This window comes from Spea bombifrons, chromosome 10 (genome assembly GCF_027358695.1).
Source record: "Spea bombifrons isolate aSpeBom1 chromosome 10, aSpeBom1.2.pri, whole genome shotgun sequence".
NCBI classification, from domain to species: domain Eukaryota; kingdom Metazoa; phylum Chordata; class Amphibia; order Anura; family Pelobatidae; genus Spea; species Spea bombifrons.
In genome coordinates this window covers 14,818,160-14,839,814 of record NC_071096.1, presented here as the reverse complement: position 1 = coordinate 14,839,814, position 21,655 = coordinate 14,818,160, and the positions used below count along the sequence as shown (strand labels likewise).

The window sequence follows — 21,655 nt, the reverse complement described above, 5'->3', positions numbered from 1 at the left end:
GACTAAGATCCAGATCCCCCGCAGCGATGCAGGGGACCTGGATCCTCCTGTGTTATGCGCCCTCCAAGTTACCGGTGCTTCTGAGTCCCCGGTGCGATTCGCGTAGAGCTCTACATTCTGCCCGGACTAAGCACCGGGGACTCAGATGCAGGGGACCTGGATCCTCCTGTGTTATGCCCCCCCCCCCGTTTTACCAGTGCTTCTGTGTCCCTGGGGCTTAGTCCGGGCAGCGTGTAGAGCTCTACGCGATTCGCGTAGACAGAAGTTGACTACGCGAATCGTGTAGAGCTCTACACGTTGCCTGGACTAAGCACCAGGGACTCAGAAGCACTGGTAAGTTTGGAGGAGGGGGAGGGAGTGTTAAATGGGGGGCATAAGGCATTTCTGGAGGCAGAGTGCTCTGTGAAATGCCTTTTAACCCCCTTAATGCCACTCTGCCTCCAGAAATGTTTTTTAACCCTCTATACGCCACTCTGCTTCCTGAAATGCCTTATACCTCCCTATATGCCACTCTGCCCCATAATATGCCTTTTAACCCCCTAAATGCCAGAGTGGCATATAGGGGTATAAGGCAATTCTGGAGGCAGAGTGGCACATAGGGGGTCAAAAGGCATATCATGGGGCACAGTGGCATTTAGAGGGTTAAAAGGCGTATCATGGGGCATTGTGGCATTTAGAGGGTTAAAAGGCATATCATGGGGCACAGTGGCATATATGGGGTAAAAGGCATTTCTGGGGAGATGTGCATAACTGGGGGCAGGTTGAAAAAAAAAAAAAGGAAATAAAAACAAACAATGTTTTTCTCAATCAGCTTTTATTAACAAACAATTGTTCACATAGTTTACATGAATTAACATTTACTGGTAAAACGTTTTTTCCTATAGGGTCGTCTTATATTCAGGCTTTTTCTTTTTTTTTTCTTCTTTTTTTCATAAATTAATCAGATTTTGGGGGGTCGTCTTATAATCAGGGTCGTCTTATAATCGAGTAAATACGGTATATAACAAACTGTGTATTATTTTCCAGCAGTTTACATGATTCACTATAACTTTGATTCTGGCTTGTAGGAAGTTCCCGTGTACTTGACATCATCTTTGCTTGATGAGACCATTGAGGCTGTGGTTGCTGGATTTAACACTGCTGTTTACCAGCGTCCCCTTGGGCCCCGTTCATCTACTACCAGAAGTAAAAAGAAAGCGGGTAAGTGTTAGACGGTGACGTTAAAGAAGCTAAATGTACATAATTACATTGGGAGAAAAGAAATCAGTGATGTGTGCAGGTAGCTATTGCCTGGTTCAAGGTGGATTCTAAAGAGTATGGTCATTGATCTGTGGCTATTATGTTCCACAATGCATGAGAGTATAAAGAACGGTTTCCTAAAACCCCCATGAACTTCTAGACATAACTGGTGCTGTATATGTTCACTGTATGGAAGAAATTTTCAGTAGTGATTACATTTTTACATTAACAATTGCAAAACCTCCCTATCCCCCCTCTTGGTTCCATAACCAGTGTTATGTCAAGTTAAAAATAATTTAACAAATGCAAACTAAGTAGGCTAGTAAGGACTAGATTTACTTTTATTTATTTGAAGATTTACATGGTTTTTTTTTTTGGTTTTTTTTTTCAGGGAAGAAAAAGACAAAGAAGTCCAAGATGCCAAAGGGCACAAGAGGTGTTAGAAAAAAGCGCAAGAGGCGGGTCAAGAGGTGGAAGACCCGTCAAACCGTGAGTAACAAAGTAATTCTCCCCTCTGTGTGTTTAAATGAAATTTTGTATGCTAAATACAAACACTCTGAGGCGGCTCTTTCCTCAATCCTTCTGATTGTTGCATCTTGACATTTTTCCTTTGCCCATCCCTGTTGCATGAATGGGTGCTGCTGGGTACCCTTGTGAAGTACCTTTAATTGAGAATTAAGACTTCTTGCTTTATTGAAGCTGCTAATGGGGTGTGTGTGCCTACTATATTGGAGTAATCAGCAGCTTTAATCAGTAGCTACCTATAATCGGGCCACTTTGCCTGATGCAACTTGGAGTCAAATGTCAAACAGGTCACGATTACCTTATCTTCTTAGGTGAAAAAAACAGAAACATCTCACAGCCGCATTGCAAAGTCCTTAGGACTGTGTAAGCCAACTCGGGGAAGTTCGTTACCTTGTGTGCAGCAGTCTGTGGAACCAACGCTGGGATCCATGAGACAGGATATTGGAGCTGCTTCTTTGTCTGTCTTTGGGAACCCTCACGACCTTGATCCATTTGACAGGTGAGATATCTGTGAGACACACTTAACACTCTCTGGTTTATTTATTAACCCAAGAGAAACAGTCTTGCAGATTTAATTATGTCTACTAAATGGCCTGTCTTCTGCAAGTTTCTCAGGCCGAGAGGGTCCATTTGGCCCAGAAAACCAAAGCGAAAGGTACGTAGCCTATAATATGCAAAACATAAGAAATAATACAAATTAGAGACAATCACGTTGAAAGGGATAATTAGCTTTCCCAAAAAAGAGGGAAAAAATGGATTAGTCAATAAGGATAACTCAAGATGTTGAGGTTTAGAAACATCTGCAGCAATGGTCTTTTTTGCTGTATTACCAGCCTGGATTGTCCAGTATGGCAAAATTGTAGAATTGAGATCTTTTTAGATCAATAGAATTCAGCCCAGTATGATATGAAACTACTTGGAGACATTATAGACAAACCTCCACATAAAAATAGAGAGCTTGGATAATCAGGTACCCAGTAATTCTTATTGAGCTTCATTAGAGGAGATAAGTACAGCCTATATTCATAAATCTTAAGATTTAATGATGCAAAGACAATATAAAAGTCCAACTTTCTTGCTTGCGAAAATCACTGGGGTCAGCTTTTCACAATGAATAGTTAAGTTGTTGGGATAAAATGTTAAATCTCACTTTATATCACCGGCATTGCATGGTTCACTTTGAAATACCTAGGGTTCAATGGCAAGACCTCAACCTCTGCTTAGATACCACCTTTGTCTTTATTGCAGTAATGATGACCACTCAAGCAGCCCCACATCATCGTTAACCGCCAGACGTAGGGTCCTGTCTCGTTCCGCATTGAGGTCCCATCGGCCGGTTGCTCGGCCTATTCCAGTGGGATTGTCCCGGTAACACTGACATTATGTTTGTTCAGAAGTCTGTTTGATTCCATGCAGACCTATATAGATTATATATATATATATCACATTCAGCGTATGTGAATTCAGGCACTTTAAACTGCTAAACTGATTAATTAGTATCTTTTGTATTATCTAGCCGTGATGTGGCCCCGGTGGCACAGGAGCCTGAAGTTATTGCAGAGCCTGTACCCGATTTGCTTGGAAGTATTTTATCAGGGCAAAGTATGCTGATGATGAAGAGCTCAGATATTCTTATCAGTCGAGATGGTTCATTAAAAGCAAAAAAACAAGGCAAGTGATCTTGTCTCCATTATAAATGTTAATTTTGTTGCAATAACATTTTTGACAACAAAGTTAGTCGGGTGACTTAAGAGATTCTGTCGGATAGAACCTTGACTTAACACATTGTGGGTTTAAATTTCATATGTTTGTCTTCCACTTTGCCGAAAATGACTCTTTATAACAAAATCTAGCATTAGTAAAGTCATCTGTTATTTTACTGATAGATTGAAAAGTTTGGTGCCGTAGGAGCAGAAATAAACTTAATTTTCAGTGGTATCTCTATTTTAAACCTATATTTAAAATATGAAAATGTCTTTCTCCGTGCAAAGTTTCATCTTTACCATTCATGTTCATTTTATGACGCAGTACGTTTATATACCTTCCTAAATCTATTTAGGACAATGTAAATTAGCCATCGTGATAAAGGTGTTTTGTAGGATGCACAACATATTAATAAATACTTAACGCTTCCCTAAGAGCCCAAACAAAGCTGAAATACCTTATGCTTGTGGTTGCTGTCTCTCCAGTTAGTTGATTCTCTGGCTGCTTCAGTTTTAAACAAAATAAGAAAAACACCAATGAGATCTGTCTTTGTAATTGTTAAGCAATTAAACATGGAATAAACCTTGTAGCAATTGCACTTAATATTAATAATTAACTTCCCCTTGTGCTTGTTTGTTCCAAGGTGCAATTGAAGCAACACAAAATTCATCCGTAAAGCAGGAGACTAAGGCTGTCCAAAGTGAATCAGTCTCCTCTAACTCAGGATCATCATCTTCCTCAGAAACATGGAAACCGTTTGAACAACATACACAGCTGACAATCCCTTCGTCTGGTCTTTACTCACTGTCCCCATCACCGTCTCCCCCACCATCTTCAGGCTTTTCCAGAGCCCTGGACAGAGTATCCCTGTCCACCTCTTTAATGCCTGGTACATCTGCTTTCAGATTGAAGAATGCGTTTACTCCAAGAGCTGTCCAAGTGCAGTCTTCTGCTGCTCGCTTGGCTTCCAAGCACGTGGAGCCTCCCCGTTTCAATGGAACCTTGCATAAACCGGAGCCACTCGGCTCTAGCATTCATACACCACAACAAGGTCTGGATATAAAACATCCGTTAATTCCACCTGCAAAGAGACTGGACATTTCTGAACTTCCCAGAATACCAAAGATCAAAAAAGATATGGACCACAATCATAATAATGAAACTAGGAAACATTTGGTGCCACAAGCTGGCACAAGCACAAATAGCCTTCCTACTTCTTGTGTCAATCAATTAACAGGCCGAGGAGGCAATCACCAGTTGGGGAGCATTAACACTACTGGAAGCAAAGTGAAAAGTTCTCGGCAGGAAACGCATAACCAGTCAAGACACAATGCTGGAGTTTCTTCTACCCATTCAAGCTCAAGCAGCACAGCACAGCATTCGTCTGGTGGCATAAGGAGTGTGGGGTCCTTGGATGTGGGTGGTGGTGGTCTTAGGATAACCATCAGTGGGAATTCTAGCAACTCTTGCAGGCAGTTCAGTCCTAGTTCATGTGATCCCTTCCGTGCTTCAGAAAATAAAACACACAAAAAAAACACACCTCCTCACTCCTTGTCTGAGACAAAAAGAGACAAAGCTCTTGAAAATGAAATTTATGACCCTTTTGAGCCAACAGGGTCAGATTCTGGGTCTCGTGGAAATAGCCCAGAAAGGCCTGGACCATCTTCTGTGCCGTCTTCTACACCTGCATCAACAGAAAGTACTTCTCAGTCGAGCGGAGCCAGAGTGGGAACATTTCGAAGTTTCCGATTTCTTACCACTCACACCAGCAAAATCGGTGTCTCTAAGCTGGGTCCTGACTTTTCAGACATGTCTCCCGGCAGCAAAGAGCCTCGAGTACCTGAAAAACCAGAGAACCAGAGCCCTGCGTTGCCCTCATTTATAAAGGTGGAGAAAGAAATCAAACAGGAGATTATTGAAGCAGAAGATAATGAGAAGACGCCTTTCAGAATCTCCTGCCCACTTTCTGGATTAAAAATTACCTCTGATCTGAAATCTGGAGGTGTTCGTGGGTTTCATTTTGATTCACAGAAGGAAAAGCATATTTCTGTTAAACCTGAACCGGAAACTGTTCCAAACAGGATTATTCATCAGGGTGCATCAAGCAACAGAGTTGTGTGGGAAATGGAATCCCCTTCTCGCTCACTTTCTTTATCCACTGCCCATGGATTGGAGTGTCTGAAAGTGAAAACTAAAGTTAAAGAGGAATCTGTTGTACAATCAAGGTCTAGATCTCGGACACGTTCTCAAGACAGAGAGTCAAGATCTGCCTCTTGGTCCTCAGAGGCAGAAAGAGGGAAGAAGTTCAGTTCAAAATCACCTAAAGTAAAACAACCACGTAGCGACAGGTCTAGCTCAAGCAGTTGTGACCGGTCAAGGAAGAAGCGCCAGAAAGAGAAGAAGAAGAAAAAAAAGAATCTAGAGTCTAGGGAGAGGAAAAGATCAAGATCTCGCAGTCGTAGCAGCTCTTCACACAAGAAAAAAAAGAAAAAGAAGCGAGAGTCCAGGTCTAGTAGCCCAGAAAAAGATAGGAAACGGAAGCACAAACATGAAAAGAACTACCCCGACAAAGAAGGGAGCTTCCGTGTGAAAGAGAAAAAGAAATCTAAGGAAGAAAAACGGCAATCAAAGTCACCACAGTTGCCAAAAGAGCCCAAGGCTCAAAAACTAAAAGATAAAAGTCTTGATTTCAGAGACACGGACACCTGTGAGGAGCTTTGGCTTTCTCCTGGCCGAAAACAAAAGGCTGTAACTTGCACCCTTAATGTTAAAACAGAATTTTACTCTGACAAAGAGGAGACAGAGAATCCTCAAATAATGTCACCAAAAATAGTAGTAGAAGGACAGACATTTTCTAATGTGGAGAAAAACATTTCAGTTAAAGAGGAACAAGCTGTTGAGTTATCTAACGAAAATGATGTAGTGAAGATGGAAGCAAATAGCCCACCATGGTCACCATCACTCTTGGAATCTGTTCTCCCTGAGAACAAAGCTGACAACAGCCAAGGGCCCCCAACCCAAGGTGATATAACACTCTTAAGTGAACTGCCTCCTAAGGTAAAGGCTGTTAGTCCACAAGCTTCCATATTATCTCCAAACACTGGACCTCCTAGTCCTAAATCTCACAGTCCTTGTTTTAGCCCACGTGCAGAACTAGTCCAACCAGTAAGCCGTCCACCTGTCAAAATAGAGGCTGATGAAATGCAGTGGTCGCCATCTCACTTGGATGATTTTCTGCTTAATGAACTTTCAGATGAGGTGTGCTCTGCAGGTGCCGTGAGTCCTGATGATGTGGATCTTGAAGAGGCAATCTTAATGAAAAGAGAAGGTGACTATAAGGTAAATCTATGAAGAAGAAAGATTGGAACTTTTTAATGCTTTAACCAATGTTTGCCATGTTGTGATGTTGTTTAGATGCATTTAACATGCAGAAGGGATGTTCTTATAAAACCAGCAAAGGACTTGTATGATGTCTTGCTTATTTCAAATAAAAAATGTTTTATTTGGGCATAACAGACACAAAATGATTTATAAATATTTAATATTTTTTTAGGAAGCACCACTAGTCAGTTTTTCCAAGAAGCAAGCCATTCCCTTCTTACAGGATGATGGCAATTCAGGTGACGAAGGCTCAGGGAATTACATTGATGAGGCTGTTTCAACAAATACTGTTGCAAAAGCAGAAGTAACTATAGGTACCAGCCCATCTAAACCAGAGACCACCGATGCTCTTCTGTCTAAATCCAAACCCCAGATGAAAAGAGTTACATGGAACCTTCATAGCAAGAGTGCGGAACATTCCACACAAACAACTGCAGGCGAGTATTTGGTATTTGGTCTGCTTTATACCCTGGACAGTAGAAAGAATGCTTTCCTGTCTATTGTTAATTAACTGGCCTTATTATGCTTTTCTTGTCTGCAGATGTCCCCGCCTGTAAAAAAAAGAAAGAGGAGGCACAGCTAGCATCACCGAAACAAACAGCCAATCTGCTGTCTGATATGGCAGTGAATTCCCCAACCTCTGTTGTCAGTCTAACTCATGAGTCCAGCCAAATGTCCAGGGCTGCAGTGACCAGACCCATGAAAGAGGACAGTCAATTGCCTTGGAAGGCAACAGAAACACCACTTCAGGTGACATATCTCCATTAAGGGCAATTGTTCCTTTGACTGTCTGAACCAAAGACTAATGCAGGGGTGTCCAACCTGCGGCCCTCCAGCTGCTGCAGGACTACATCTCCCATATTACTCCTCAGCTAAGGGGCTGGCTGAGGAGTATGGGAGATGTAGTCTGAGAATGTGGCTGAGAGTGGTGCGAATTAGAAACACATATGAGAATAATAATAATGTTTTACTTAACTGGCATCCCATCAGCAAAGAAAGAGGATCTGTTTATATATCATGGGTTTATATATGGTTTGGTGGGGGCGGAGTTAGGGCAGTCTATGGCATCCCTGCTATGGTTATATTTTTCGTTATGTATTTTTTCTTTGCTGCTGTTTTAAGTTAATGCACAATAGGAGCCTCTGTGTCTTGTAACAAAATCCCCTGTTATGCATTAAAGGGGCTGCAATGACATTCACTTCACAAACAGCATTTTGCAACATTTAATTCCTGATTTCACAAATCCCCACTACATGTAGTTGGTTTAGTTATTAAGCACTTGTTCCTCAAGGAAATTATCCGGCTGATTTATTGGCCATTCGAAACATACCATCCTTGATTATACTTTAATGATTAGAACTTCCAGAGAATAGATAATAAGAGTCCATTGATATAAAGAATAAAGTGTTTCTCGCAGAAGTGTATTTGAGATAATATGCTTGTTTTATTAAATATTGCTGCATGTATTTTGTGGTGGTAGAAATGTTTTTGTTCCAGCGGGGTAGGTCTAGTTTATGACAAGTTGCAAGCATTGACAAGTGGTTTTCTGCTTCTCTCGAAACAGGTTTTCCCACAGACTCTGCCTCCATTGCCTCTTCCGCCAGTCTTTCCTCCTTATGCTCCTGTAAGTGAGCCCACTGTGCCATGCATAATACAAAGCAGTGGGGCCGTGATTACTCAGACACCAAAGCCGGGCAGTCTGGCCACAGCTAATGAACCTAAAATGCAAGCAGCAAGCACTGGTAAGTACTTACTGCTGCTCTATTCTTCAGTCAATTACATTGTTGGAAAAGTTCAAATTCCAGGGATTTAAAATCCCAATACTTGAATCTTTTGTTATTTGCAGGGGAAGGAAAACGGAAATCTAAAACATCTGTAAAAGGAGAGAAGGTGAAAAATGAGGAGGTGAGGACAAATGTGAACTACTCAAATCTAAATTCTTATTTACTTTTCTCACATTGTATGCATAAACACTTCTACTTCATTTGGGTGTCATTTTTGAATGTACAACTCAGAATGTATTTCATGTTTTAAAGACAATACCTGGACAAGCCTTCTGGGTTATTATAGTCACTGATAAAAATAAAGAAAAGATGTCGTGGGTTAAGGTTTATTCTAAGGGTTATATCTATTGGGAATCAAATCATTTGTATGTTCCCTCATATCCAATAATCTCCCTTCTAGTATATGAAGAAGCTTCACATGCAAGAGCGAGCTGTTGAAGAAGTTAAACTGGCAATTAAGCCATTCTACCAGAAGAGAGAGATCACAAAGGACGAATACAAGGATATCCTGCGCAAAGCTGTGCAAAAGGTTAGCATAGCGTGTACATACTGCTCTTATTAAACATATAGACATTGAGCCTAACGACCTAATTCATAGGTCTAGATGTGAGCGTACAATACAAGCATTTATTATTAGTATTCATGTAAAGTACAATTCGTATACACTCCTTATTCGCTGGAGAAGGATTGTTATATCGAGTTTATAAAAATATTCCCACCTGTAGAATAAAGAGTGAAGAATAGTGCAATGTATATTGAACCCTCAAGAACCCTCTGAACCGTTCAGTTCCAAGAAAATGTAAAAAAAAAAAAAAAAAAAGATGCCCAAACACCACTTTTTTTTTTTGCTTACCGCACTAGGAGTTAATTAGTCTCTCAACCTTTTTAGTATGATGCAGTGTAGGTATAGCTCTGAGGAGGCGTATGCCACTGACTCTGGATCAGATTTTTACTAAATGTACCTGTGGCTGCCGGGTGCCCTGTCGCAAGTAGTCGTCGCAGTGCTGCTGAGGGAGTGGGTATTTTCTGGCATCAATATTGATGTAACATGATTTAACCCATTGCAGTGTTTGCAGCTTTTTCTGGTAGATGATGTCTTGGGGCACATTGTCTCCCAATCTGACCTTTGCGCTCAACGCTGCCGTGGACTCCTATTGATGTGCCAGAATTTGCGGACACTCACAATGCTAATGGGCATCATTAAAACCCCCTCCATCTGCTCTTACTGAAACGCCAGCCCAATCTGTAGTCCCCCCTTTTACACCCAGTCTATGGCTAGGCAAATGTATGAAATTATCCTTCATGCATTTTCAGCCATTCCCTTCGATAAGACGTTTTTATTTACTATTTTATGCCTGTTTCTGCAAATGAAAGCCCTGTTCTGGGAAAAAAAGGATATGTAATTTGTCTAGGTACATCAGACATGGAAAGGGAGAACCTTAATTAAACCCGTATTTGATAAATATGGCAAAAATAGCTCAGAGACTTGAGGTACCAAAAACCCCTGGGACTGAAAGGGTTAAACCATTTAAAACCAAGATATAACATGTATAAACCTAGGTGACATTGGTGAAGCATCTAGAGACTTCTATTTCTTTGCATTATCCCTCACTAAGAAGAAAATAGAGACTTAATCCGGCACATCGAAATTTAACTTAGAATTACCATTACCACAGATATTGAAATCAAAAGGGTGGTAACTTTTTTTTAAATTTATTTATTAACAACATATTACATTACAAACATAGCAGATTAAAAAACAGCACAGCACGGGGGGGCGTGTCCTGGTGCTCGAGGGAAATGGACGCACATTGACTGAGCTCCTGCTCTCCCTCGGCAACGATAGCTTTTACAGCCACTACCAGTAGCCCTACCCGATCGTTTTTGCTGCCCCGTTGTCGGGCATCGTGATGTCCACCCGTAGGGGCGGAAAACCGGGGGCCTCCTCTGAGCTCCCTGACTTTTTTAAGAAGAAGGACGCTGCGCGGGGTGATGGCCTAGAAGGCGCGGATACAGCAGGCCTGAGTACACGCAGCGACATCGCGGACCTCAAGGCCTGCGTGTTGTCGGTGAAGCAGGAGCTACAAGCCGATCTTAAAGCTGGCCTGTCGGCTATTTCCGCGGATCTCACTGCTCTAGCCTCCAGGACCGTCCACCTTGAAGCAGCGGTTGATCACCTTACCTCGGCTCAACAGGAACGAGATGACGCCATTGCTCGCTTGGAGGCCACGTGCGCTGATCTTCAGGATGCCGTTGAGGATATGGATAATCGCTCCCGGCGCTCTAACCTACGGGTGAGGGGGGTTCCGGAGACCCTGACGGACATCCGTTCCTACATCCACCGCTACCTACAGCAACTTCTGCCAGACGTGCCGGACGAGGAGCTGCGCCTCGAGCGGATCCACAGAGCTCTGCGTCCTAAACCGGGACATGGTGAGCCTCCCAGGGATATCGTCCTCAAATGCCACTATTTTACAACGAAAGAGGCAGTTCTTCGCGCGACCCGGAATGTTTCCCCGGAGCTGGATGGCATTGCCCCGGTGTGGTATGCGGACGTTGCCCCTTCAACTCTTCGAAAGCGCCGGGCCTTGAAGCCGCTCACAGATTTCCTGCGGGAGCGTGGGGTCTCCTATCGATGGGGCTTTCCTTTCAGGCTCCTGGTTCAGAAAGGCAGTCTCCTTCTCCAACTACGGGAGCTTGCCGACGCTGGGCCGTTCCTGCGCCGCCTGGGGCTCCGACCGCCTGCAAGCCTTGACCGACCACCTCCTGAGACGGCAGCTTCTCCTCGACCGGAGGGACGCTCCCCACGGGCCTTGCATTACTCGCCACCTCGCCCGGCTGATAGCCCTGAAGCGCCCTTGGGACTGGCTTAGCCTCTGCTGACCCCTGCGGCTCTCTCACCGCGTCCTTTGGGGACCTGTTGGCCTTCCTTCAGGATCGTCCATGCTCTCCTGGTGGAGGATGACCAAGTGCTCGATTCGCGTTTATTTGAGTTTCTTTTGCTTTCTTTATCGTTCCGGTCGGTTATTATTTTCGTGGGACTTATGTCGGACTACGCGTTTTTGTTTTGTTTTTCGGTTTCTTTTACTTCGCCGTCGCCGTTATGCATTTATTTGTGTTGGTGCCCCTCGTCGGTGTGGGGGTTGCCTGTTTTGCCTATTATGCCTCCACTGTATGCCTATGTGCGTGTTGTGTACTGGCTTCCATGCTGTCGTACCGCCTATTTCTATATGTCGCACGGCCCCGTATGTGCATATTTCCGTAGCTCCATACTTCTGATGCGTGGTGTCCTGCATATTTACAATTTTTTTTTTTTTTTTTTTTTTTTTTTTTTTTTGTGTTTTTATTATTATTTATTTATTTATTTTCTTATTATTTTGCCTACTATTATCATTATCGCATTGGGTATTGTGTGGCCGCTGTGCCTAGAGACTGTACATTGCGTCTAGCTGCTATCAACACTATGTGATTTACTCGGCGCTCTTTATCTGTTTGCATGTCTGCCAGTCTGCATAAGTATGTGGCTCCGCACTGCTGGCTCCATGCCTGTGGGGTCCTGTCTATGTCTGCACACGGTTTTTTTTTTTTTTTTTTTTTTTTTTTTTTTTTTTTTATTATTATATTGGGCGCTTCTCAGTGCTTGCGCTGTGACCGCAGGATGTCCGTCGCCTGTAGCGGCCCCCTGCGCGCTGTGCCGCGCCGACTCCGTGCACACTTTCCACACACTCATGCATGTTCCTTTTTTTTTTTCATTTTTTTTTTAATATCTATATATCTATCACGCACTTGCGGTATGACTGCAGGATGTACATCGTCTATAGCGTCTGCCTGCACTTTGGGCCTCACCGCCTCTCTACGCACTTCCCACACACTCATGCATATTCATTTTTCATTTTTTTTTTTTTTTTTTTTTTTTTTTTTTTTGTTATTATATTGGGCGCTTCTCAGTGCTTGCGCTGTGACTGCAGGCTGTACGTCACCTGTAGCGGCCCCCTGCACACTGTGCCGCGCCGACTCCGTGCACACTTCCCACACACTCATGCATGTTTTTTTTTTTTTTTATATATATCTATCTATCACGCACTTGCGGTATGACCGCAGAATGTACATCGTCTATGGCGACTACCTGCACTTTGTGCCTCACCGCCTCTCTACGCACTTCCCACACACTCAAGCATATTCCTTTTTTTTTTTTTTTTTTTTTTTTAGTATATATATAAATATATTAGGCACTTGCGGTATGACTACAGCATGTACGTCGTCTCTAGCGGCTACCTGCACGCTGTGCCTCGCCGATTCCGTTCACACTTCCCACACACTCATGCCTATTCATTTTTTTTTTTTTATTTTTATTTTTATTTTTTTTTTTCTTTATTTTTTTTTTTTTTTTATTTTTTTTTTTTTATTTTTTTTTTTTTTTTTTTTTTTCTCTCATCTGCACTCACTTCACCTCTCCTCCGCACATGTCTTTGTGACTGTTTGTCTGGTCCTGTTACGGGAGGGTTGTAGCCGTGGTCCATCGTAGGGGTTGTCGCTCCTTATTGCCCTGATCGGGTTTGTTCTGTTGCTCCATTTTACTGGTGCTGTGTTCCGTTTTTTGATTGTTGCCGGGGGGAGTGTCGTTTCCTCCTCCTCCTGGTTCCCCTGTGTTACTCTTGAAATAGACACATTTGGGTTGAGTCTATTCCGTTTGCCTTGTATTGTTCTCTTCCTGGTGGTCTGTCCCACTGGTGTTCTCTCTTCTGTTTTCTTCTCTTTTTTCTTTCTTTCTTCTTCCTTTTCTCCTTGTGTGTTTTTTTTTTTTTTTTTTTTTTTTTTTTTTTTTGTCTTTCCCCCTCTTCTCTCTTCTCCTCTGAGCCCAGCTTTCTGACCAATGGCTTCCTTACATCGTCCCGGGCTGAAGATAGTCTCCCATAATGTGAAAGGGTTGCTCGCCCCGCAAAAGCGGCGTATGGCGGTGAGGCACTATGTCCGCTCCCAAGCTGATATTGTTCTACTCCAGGAGACCCACTTCCGGCAGCGCTGTCTCCCTAAGTTTTGGGATCCGCGATTTCCTGTACATTTTCATTCTGCAGCTCCAGATAAGCATAATGGTGTATCCATTCTCATACATAAGAGACTTCCTTTTCGTGTCCTCCACAAGTTCTCTGATCAGGAGGGAAGATACCTACGTTTGGATGGATTGCTTAACGATCAGCCGCTCACGATTGTCAACGTGTATGCTCCTAGCCCTCCGACATCTGCGTTTTTTGATCAGCTTGCTCAGTTGCTTCTCACGACTCCACCGGGTGGTCTTGTTATTGGCGGGGATTTTAATTCAGTTCTGGACCCCTATATGGATCGGACTCTTTCGACTGCCCGGACGTGTCCGACCTCTATTTTTAAACCCTTGCAGCGCTTTGTCAAGTCGAGTGGACTCTTTGATGCATGGCGGCTCCTCCATCCTACTGATCGGGACTATTCCTTTTTCTCTCACCCCCACAGAATGTATTCTAGGCTGGACTATTTTTTCCTCAATCAATGCCTCCTCCCGTCGCTTCTTGGATCTAAGATACACGAGATCTCCTGGTCCGATCACGCCATGGTTGAGATTTCCCTGGTCGGCCTTCTCCCGCCGAACTTGCGACCGTTCTGGCGACTCAACGATTCCCTGCTTCTCGACCCTGCTGTTCGTGAGACCATCACCCAATCCCTTACTACCTACTTTGAGGAGAACCTGACTCCGGATGTTACCCTCGGCACTACCTGGGATGCCCACAAGGCTGTTCTCCGAGGCCAATTCCTGGCTCTGAACTCAGCCAAGAGGAAGCAACATCTTTCTCAGATGGAGGACCTTGGGGCCACCCTTTCCAGACTTCAAGCGGAGCACAAGCGCTCCGGGGATGCTCGTCTTCTGCGGGAGATAGTTTCCACCAGGGGCCAGCTTAACCTCTTGCTTTCATCTGACACTACCAGGGCGCTTCTCCGCACTAAACAGCGGTTTTTTGAGAAGGCGAATAAACCAGACACTATGTTGGCAAGGAGGCTCCAGAACCTCATACGCTCCCGGACTATACGTCATATAAAGACTACATCGGGCAGCCTGACCTCTGACCCTGGAGTGATTGCGGATCGGTTTGCGGAGTACTACTCTCACCTATACGACGGCAAGAAGGCGGCCCCTGAGGTTTCGCTTTCGTCTGGCCTGCAACAGTTTCTCTCTGAGTGTCAGTTGCCTTCGCTTGCTCCTTCGGCCCTAGCTAACCTGAATGCCCTTATTACGGTGGATGAGGTCTCTGCTGCCCTTAAGTGTTTTCAGAATTCGAAGGCTCCGGGTCCCGATGGCTTTACCGCTAAATATTATAAATCTTTCGCTGCCTGCCTTCTTCCGCATCTGGCCACATTATTTAATACGTTCCTCAAGGGGGAGGCGTGCCCTTCTGTAGACATGCAGAGAGCTAAGATAGTTATGATCCCCAAGGAGGGCAAGGACCCCTCGCTCTGTTCCAGTTATAGACCCATCTCCCTTATTAATATTGATTTGAAGCTTTTTGCCAAGATACTCGCCCTCCGGTTAAACAAGGTCTTGCCCGCTCTGGTCCATCCTGACCAGGTGGGATTTGTCCCGGGGAGGGAGGCCCCGGATAATATTAGGCGCTCTTTGAACCTGGTCCACTCGTGTCGGAGACTCGGGTCACCAATGATGCTCCTGTCTCTGGACGCGGAAAAGGCCTTCGACCGAGTGGACTGGGGGTATTTGTGGTCGGTCTTGCGGGCCTTTGGCTTTTCCGGGGCATTTTTGCGAGGTGCGCAGGCTTTATATACGCTTCCTTCTGCCGTGGTGGATATTGGCACGTTCCGCTCCCGGTCTTTTGCAATTAAGGGGGGTACCCGCCAGGGCTGTCCCCTCTCGCCATTGTTATTTGCACTGGCTATTGAGCCGTTAGCTCAGGCCATCCGTCTGCACCCGGATATTAAGGGTCTTACTGTGGGTGGTCGGGACTACAAACTTAGCTTGTTTGCAGACGATGTCCTGCTCTCTTTGACGTCCCCCCTCACGTCCCTGCCTAATTTGTATCAGTTGCTTGGACGGTTCGGGAAGCTTTCGGGTTACAAAATCAATTCCGATAAATGCGAAGCCCTCAATGTTAGTCTTCCCTCCCCTACGGTTAAGCTCCTCTCCCTTAATTTTGATTTTAAATGGCGGCCTTTCTCCCTGCGGTCTTTGGGCATTAATATCACCCCCTCTCATCACCAGATGTATGCGGCCAACTACCTGCCGCTAATTCAGACCCTAAAGCGCGATCTTGCCACTTGGTCCACCTACGCTTTATCGTTTATGGGGCGGATCTATGCGGTGAAAATGAATTTGTTGCCCAAGTTGTTGTATCTTTTTCGTTCCATCTCCTTGCCGATCCTTCGGAAAGATATTGCGGGCCTTCAGGGGGCTATTGAGAGGTTTGTTTGGCAGGGCCGGAGGAGCAGGCTTGCTAGATCGACCCTATATAGGTCGAAGAAGGCTGGAGGGCTATCCACTCCCCTCCTTTATGAATACTATGTTGCAGCTCAGTTGGCCATGCTTTTGTCCCTCTCGGTGCGCCCCTCCCCTGCGCGCTGGGTTCAGCTGGAGTCTGATCTCTCCTCTGGGGCGAATCTCCGATGGCTTATGTGGCTCCCTACCCTGGATAAAAGCAGGATCTCTGACAGCCCTACCCTCCTACATTCGTTCTCTCTCTGGTACCGGGTTCGTCGCAAATATAAGCTCATGGACAATGGTTCTAGATTGCAACCGGTGTTCCAGAATCAAGATTTCCCGGCAGGTCTTCAGATTCGTCCGTTCCAGTGGTGGGTTGATAAGGGTCTGGTTACAGTGGGAGATCTGCTCCTCAACGGTCGGCCCTACTCCTTCCAGCAACTAGTCTCATTGCACGACATGCCTATGTCTGAAACTTTTCGATACCGCCAGGTTTCTCATTTTCTCCTTCAGTTCCTCAAGCGTTTTCCGGATTACGTTGCTACCTTTTATGAACACTTGTGCGCGCGTCCCCATAGAATCGGTGGTGCGATATCACTTCTGTACAACCACGCTTTGGGGGTGAAGTACTCGTCCTCGCCTTCTTTTGAAAGCCAATGGGAGACCGATTTGGATCAAGCTCTCGACTCCTCTGATTGGGGGGAGATTTATGAGAACATTTGGAAAGTCACCGCCTGCACTCTTGTGCAGGAGAACTGCTTTAAGGTGTTGTCTCGCTGGCATCTCACCCCTTCACGCCTGCACCGTATGTTCCCGACGCATTCCCCTCTCTGTTTTCGTGGCTGTGACGAGGTGGGGACCCCGCTGCATATTTGGTGGGCCTGCCCCAAGCTTGTGCCGATATGGGCCCATTTCTTCAGTTTGCTGAGCGATGCTCTTGGGGAGTCCCTCCGACCCGAGCCTTGGTCGGCTCTTCTCTGTAGATGCTATCCTTCGGATACTCTGTCTAAACCAGCGCATCGTCTTATATTTCGAGTCTGTACGGCGGTCCGTCTCGCTATTGCCCAAGTGTGGAAATCTGGCACTCCTGAGCTGCACGTCGTTGAAGCTAAAATTTGGCATATGCTGAAGATGGAAAAGATCACGGCTTACCTGCATGACAGGTCCCACATTTTCTTTCTCACCTGGGGCCCGTGGATGGAGAAATTTGGGATGTCACCAGCAACGGTTTCGTGGATCTGACCTGTGGCTGCTACCTGTTGTTCGGCTGGCTGCGGCTCTGAGGTTTCTGAGAGTTCTATCTCTTTTTTTTTTTTTTTTTTTTTTTTTTCTTTCTCCCCCTCTCCTTTTTCCGGTGCTTATCTTTGGTCTTCTGGCTTTATCTCTTTTCTTTTCTCTGCATTTCTCTCCGGAGATGATTTTCGATACTTACACCTATTCCAGACTCGCCGGCGCTGTTATTATGTGCGCTCAATGTGTGCCTTCGTCCTTTGGGCGTTGTGCCATGGGCCTATTATTAGGGTACATTCTGTTTACGTTATCTCCTGTTTCGCGCTCATTGGCGTTGTCGTGATGTGTACACTGTACCTGCGATGTGGTGTTTTGTCTGTATTTGAGTTTATTTGGAAGTCATCTTTTCTATTGACAAAATAAAAATTACTTCTCAAAAAAAAAAAAAAAACAGCACAGCACATATCTCTTGTGTATATATATATATATAAAAAATACAAGAGGGTTCATCCATCGATTTGTACCTTTTATTTTTATATTCTGTTAACTTTTACATTTGTCTGTCGCAAGGGATGTTCTTTACTGATTTATTATAATATTGCCTAGATTGGCTAATTTGTCCTTCTTATTTTTCCCCCTTTTCATTATTAATATATGTATTCCATGGATCTCATAATTTATTAAAAAATTAAAATCCATATTCCAAATTCTGTTTTGTTTCTATGTGATTAATAATTTATAGAGTCCTTAGAATTACCATTTACAGATATTGAAATCAAAAGGGCTGATAACTCATTTAAATATAAATAAGGCACTCATCCCTGATGGGCTTTTAAATCTTTTCTACAAAAAACCCCAATAGAAATTACAACTCCTCACTTGACAAAAGTGTTTAATGATATCAGAGACTCCAGAAAGTTTCCATTACAAATGTTACAGGCCGCAATCTTACCCATACCTTAACAATGTAAAGATACATAATCAGTCTAATCTCTCTAATTAACGTGGATACTAAAATCTATTCAGCTATATTAGCAGATCGGCTAAAAAAAATATAACTCCGTGCTTGATACATGCTGACGGAAGCTAACAGAAACTATAAAAAAGATTATTGATTTAAATGAGTTTGTTAACGAAGAACATATTCCATCACTTGCTCTTTCTATTCCAGTTACTTAAAGCTATATTTTTACTTTTTTTGTTCATTTTATTTGTAAAGGGAAATAAAGTCAGCTTGTTCTTTTAAGGGGTTAAAAATGAATCCATGTTAAAAAGTTATTGATAATGAGACACAGGCTTAGACACTAAGCCGCAAACTGAAGTGCTCATCTTTGTTAATATTAAAGGAATCCTTACTTAAAAAAGCACAAGCCTGTCAATTCTTTGGGACCTTATCTTTTAAGATATAATGCATTTGACTCACCTAAATGCCACTGTGTATTTTAGTTTCTTAAAGTAAATGGGAGGAATAAGGAAAGACTTTGATAGATTAAGTGCTCTTCCTAGTTATAAAATCTTGTCTCGTATATGCTATAAAGCAATAATGTAATGTGTATTTGTTCCCTGATAGATCTGCCACAGCAAAAGTGGTGAAATCAATCCAGTTAAAGTAGTCAACTTGGTGAAAGCCTACGTGGATAGGTACAAGCACCTGCGCAAACCCCGAAAACCAGGGACCCAGGAAGATCCGTTCATGCCCGGGTCACCAGTATAAAATGTCTTTAAGGACAAGAGAAGCAGCCCATTACAGTTGAGTTTGAGGACTAGTAGCATACCAAAAGACAATATTTGTTTTCATTTTCACCAGTTCCTTCATCTTGGTTTCAGTGTACGACACCTAACCCTGCGGACTCTTTTCACGCGCATCTTTGCAAGCAGGAAAAAAATATTTCACCGTTTCGCAAAGGTTTTACTTCTTCTCAAAATGTGGAATATATAAAAGGTGGGCAAGAAAATTAAATGATCCGAGCTGAGATCAACCTGGGGTGGCTGTTTCCCCTCTGCCTCGGTGTTCTGAATGCCACCAAAAGTGCAACAAGATTAATTTGTATAGAAACTGGTTGTCTTTGGACATTTTGGTGCTGCTGCTATTAGGGGGACATTCTTTCAATGCAAGGCAACATTCTGCAGCAAATCTATTGTAATTTCACTTGAAATATGTATGAAAAGGGAGAACACAGAATTTATTTCAGTTGTTTTTTTAATGATATTTTAATTTATATAGGTAATAACGTTGTCATTAGTTAATAAGTGTTAAAAGCCGTCGTGTGGGGATAAAGAAACATGGTCACCGCACTAAAGAGACAACATATTAATAAACGTTTATAGGTTTAAACAGGAGTCCCCCAACTGCAGAATTTGTAAACCCATAATTGCAGATTGTAAGGGTAATGTGGACACAGCAGGATGTGTCATAATAGTGTATTATTCTTGTCACCTGAACAGTGTTTACACTATTAGTTTATATATTGCTGTATTAGAACTGGAAACAAATGTGTACAATCTCATAAAAAGGCCTAAATGTGTTTAATTTCATCCATTGTGTGACTTCATTATGCAGCAAAATATCCAAATTAACTATTTTCCATTACAGTGGTTCATGCATCACAGTGATGTCATAAATAGAGGAGAGTGCATAAATGCAAAGCCTATTTTTCTTTTGATCTTTATATTTTGCTTGCAGACCGTTATAATTCACCTTTTGCATCTACAGTAAGCACTGTTTAGGTGACACGATTACTTTAAATGCCTGATATTCACATGCTTGAATGAGAATATTCTGAAAATGTAAACTGTTGGAAGTCCTGTTGACTAGATATAGGAGACTATGATTTAGAATGTCATCCTCTGTTAAAATCAAAAATATTAAGTTTATTGTAGTGTCTGAAAAAACTGAGGGTTTACTGAACATTTGACCCTTAAAAGGAAAATGAGAGGACATAATTGGACTGGTCTGATGAAAAGCATCTACAAGCTCCATTCATAATAATGTTTTTTATACTTTTTTTTTTCTCTTTTATTTCATAGGTCTGAAGTTAAACACAATTTTTTTTGTTTAATTAATGGCCTTCCGTCCGGGCAGTCAAACCCCCGTTTTTTTTATATTTGAACTGCCACAGACACACTCTGATTTAGTTTGCAGTGGTTTACTTATTTTAGTTATTTCATCTTCATAGCCCAAAAAAACTTTTTCTTAATTAAATATTACAAGACTTTGTAATAAATTAAACATTCAGTTGCAATTAAAACCTTTAAAGTACTAGAGAAATCTAATTTTGAAAGCTGCTACTTGATTCTGTCCCATCTCGCCAAATGTGTTAACATGTTAAGTTTAGTTTTAAGATTTTTGCAGTGGTATATCAAAAAATTATTTAATGAACTATACCTTTTGGAATATTTTCAGACCATATTTTTATGTAGGAAGAAAATAAGATATTGAGAGTGTGCATCTATGACACAACCTTTTAACGAGTGACATTCACTCTTTGTGTTCTTCTGACTAGTCATTAAAAAAAGAAATGTATCCCAAAAATGCCATATAATGTAGTTTTGTTACTGCTTTTAGTGTAATTTAGTAATTCCATTATAAGACTACCTGGTATGTGGAGTCCTGTGGAGGATACTAACCCTGGTTCTATGTGTCCCCACAAAAGGTGGGATATTCAGGGTATGTACCACCTGCACGCATTGCATCTCAAGTGGAATACATTTAATGGAAAAAATAACCATGTCAATTTGTGGAGATATGGATGATCTCTCCAAGGGACCATTTGGGAAAGTGACATTTTTACCTAAGCCTGTCACCATGGTTGGTTGTGTTCAGAAGTTTTAGGATTGGTCAAAAACTCCCGGCCCAGAAACTCCTGCCAGCTTACAGGACGTTTCGTTTTTTATCCTGTCTGAGGACAGCTTGGCTCCTGTGGATCCTGTTTGGTTTTTATTTTTAGAGACTTTATTGTCCTGAGATAGGATACTTTCGCCTACTTGGTAGTTTGTCCAAGTTGAAAATATGCAGCTCCGTGTCCTCCAATCTGGCCTTCATATTTGGTAGTTCTCCCACCAGTCCCCTTAGCCACTGAAGTTAGGTTTGAATATTTGTATTTGATTTTTATTCTGCAGAATCCAGATGGGGAGAGGAATATGTTGCAGATGGCACTACCATATCCACCCGGGACTTTTTCTGCCAGCCCCAGGTCTACCAAGGCAAATGGTCACTCACCCAAATACACTTAAACATATCTGCAGGAGATTGGGGGGGGTCCAATATCTTGTTTTTAAAGTGCTGATAAGGTGACCTTTTTAATACAAAAAACTGTATTAATAATTTCATTGATATAGC

The 21,655-nt window shown here is 42.9% G+C and overlaps 1 protein-coding gene across 1 annotated transcript in view; it reads left to right on the top strand.

The window, feature by feature from the left end:
* Window positions 1-19,656, top strand: part of PHRF1 (PHD and ring finger domains 1) — a 35,513-nt gene extending 15,857 nt beyond the window's left edge. Inside the window, 12 exon segments of the mRNA XM_053449770.1 lie at window positions 1,068-1,200; window positions 1,631-1,728; window positions 2,076-2,263; window positions 3,013-3,132; window positions 3,281-3,447; window positions 4,124-6,807; window positions 7,022-7,351; window positions 7,414-7,599; window positions 8,414-8,591; window positions 8,696-8,754; window positions 9,034-9,162; window positions 18,887-19,656. Of these exon segments, the coding sequence (XP_053305745.1) occupies window positions 1,068-1,200; window positions 1,631-1,728; window positions 2,076-2,263; window positions 3,013-3,132; window positions 3,281-3,447; window positions 4,124-6,807; window positions 7,022-7,351; window positions 7,414-7,599; window positions 8,414-8,591; window positions 8,696-8,754; window positions 9,034-9,162; window positions 18,887-19,030 (4,416 nt within the window). The 3' untranslated portion in view covers window positions 19,031-19,656.
* Window positions 19,657-21,655: the final 1,999 nt, after the last annotated feature.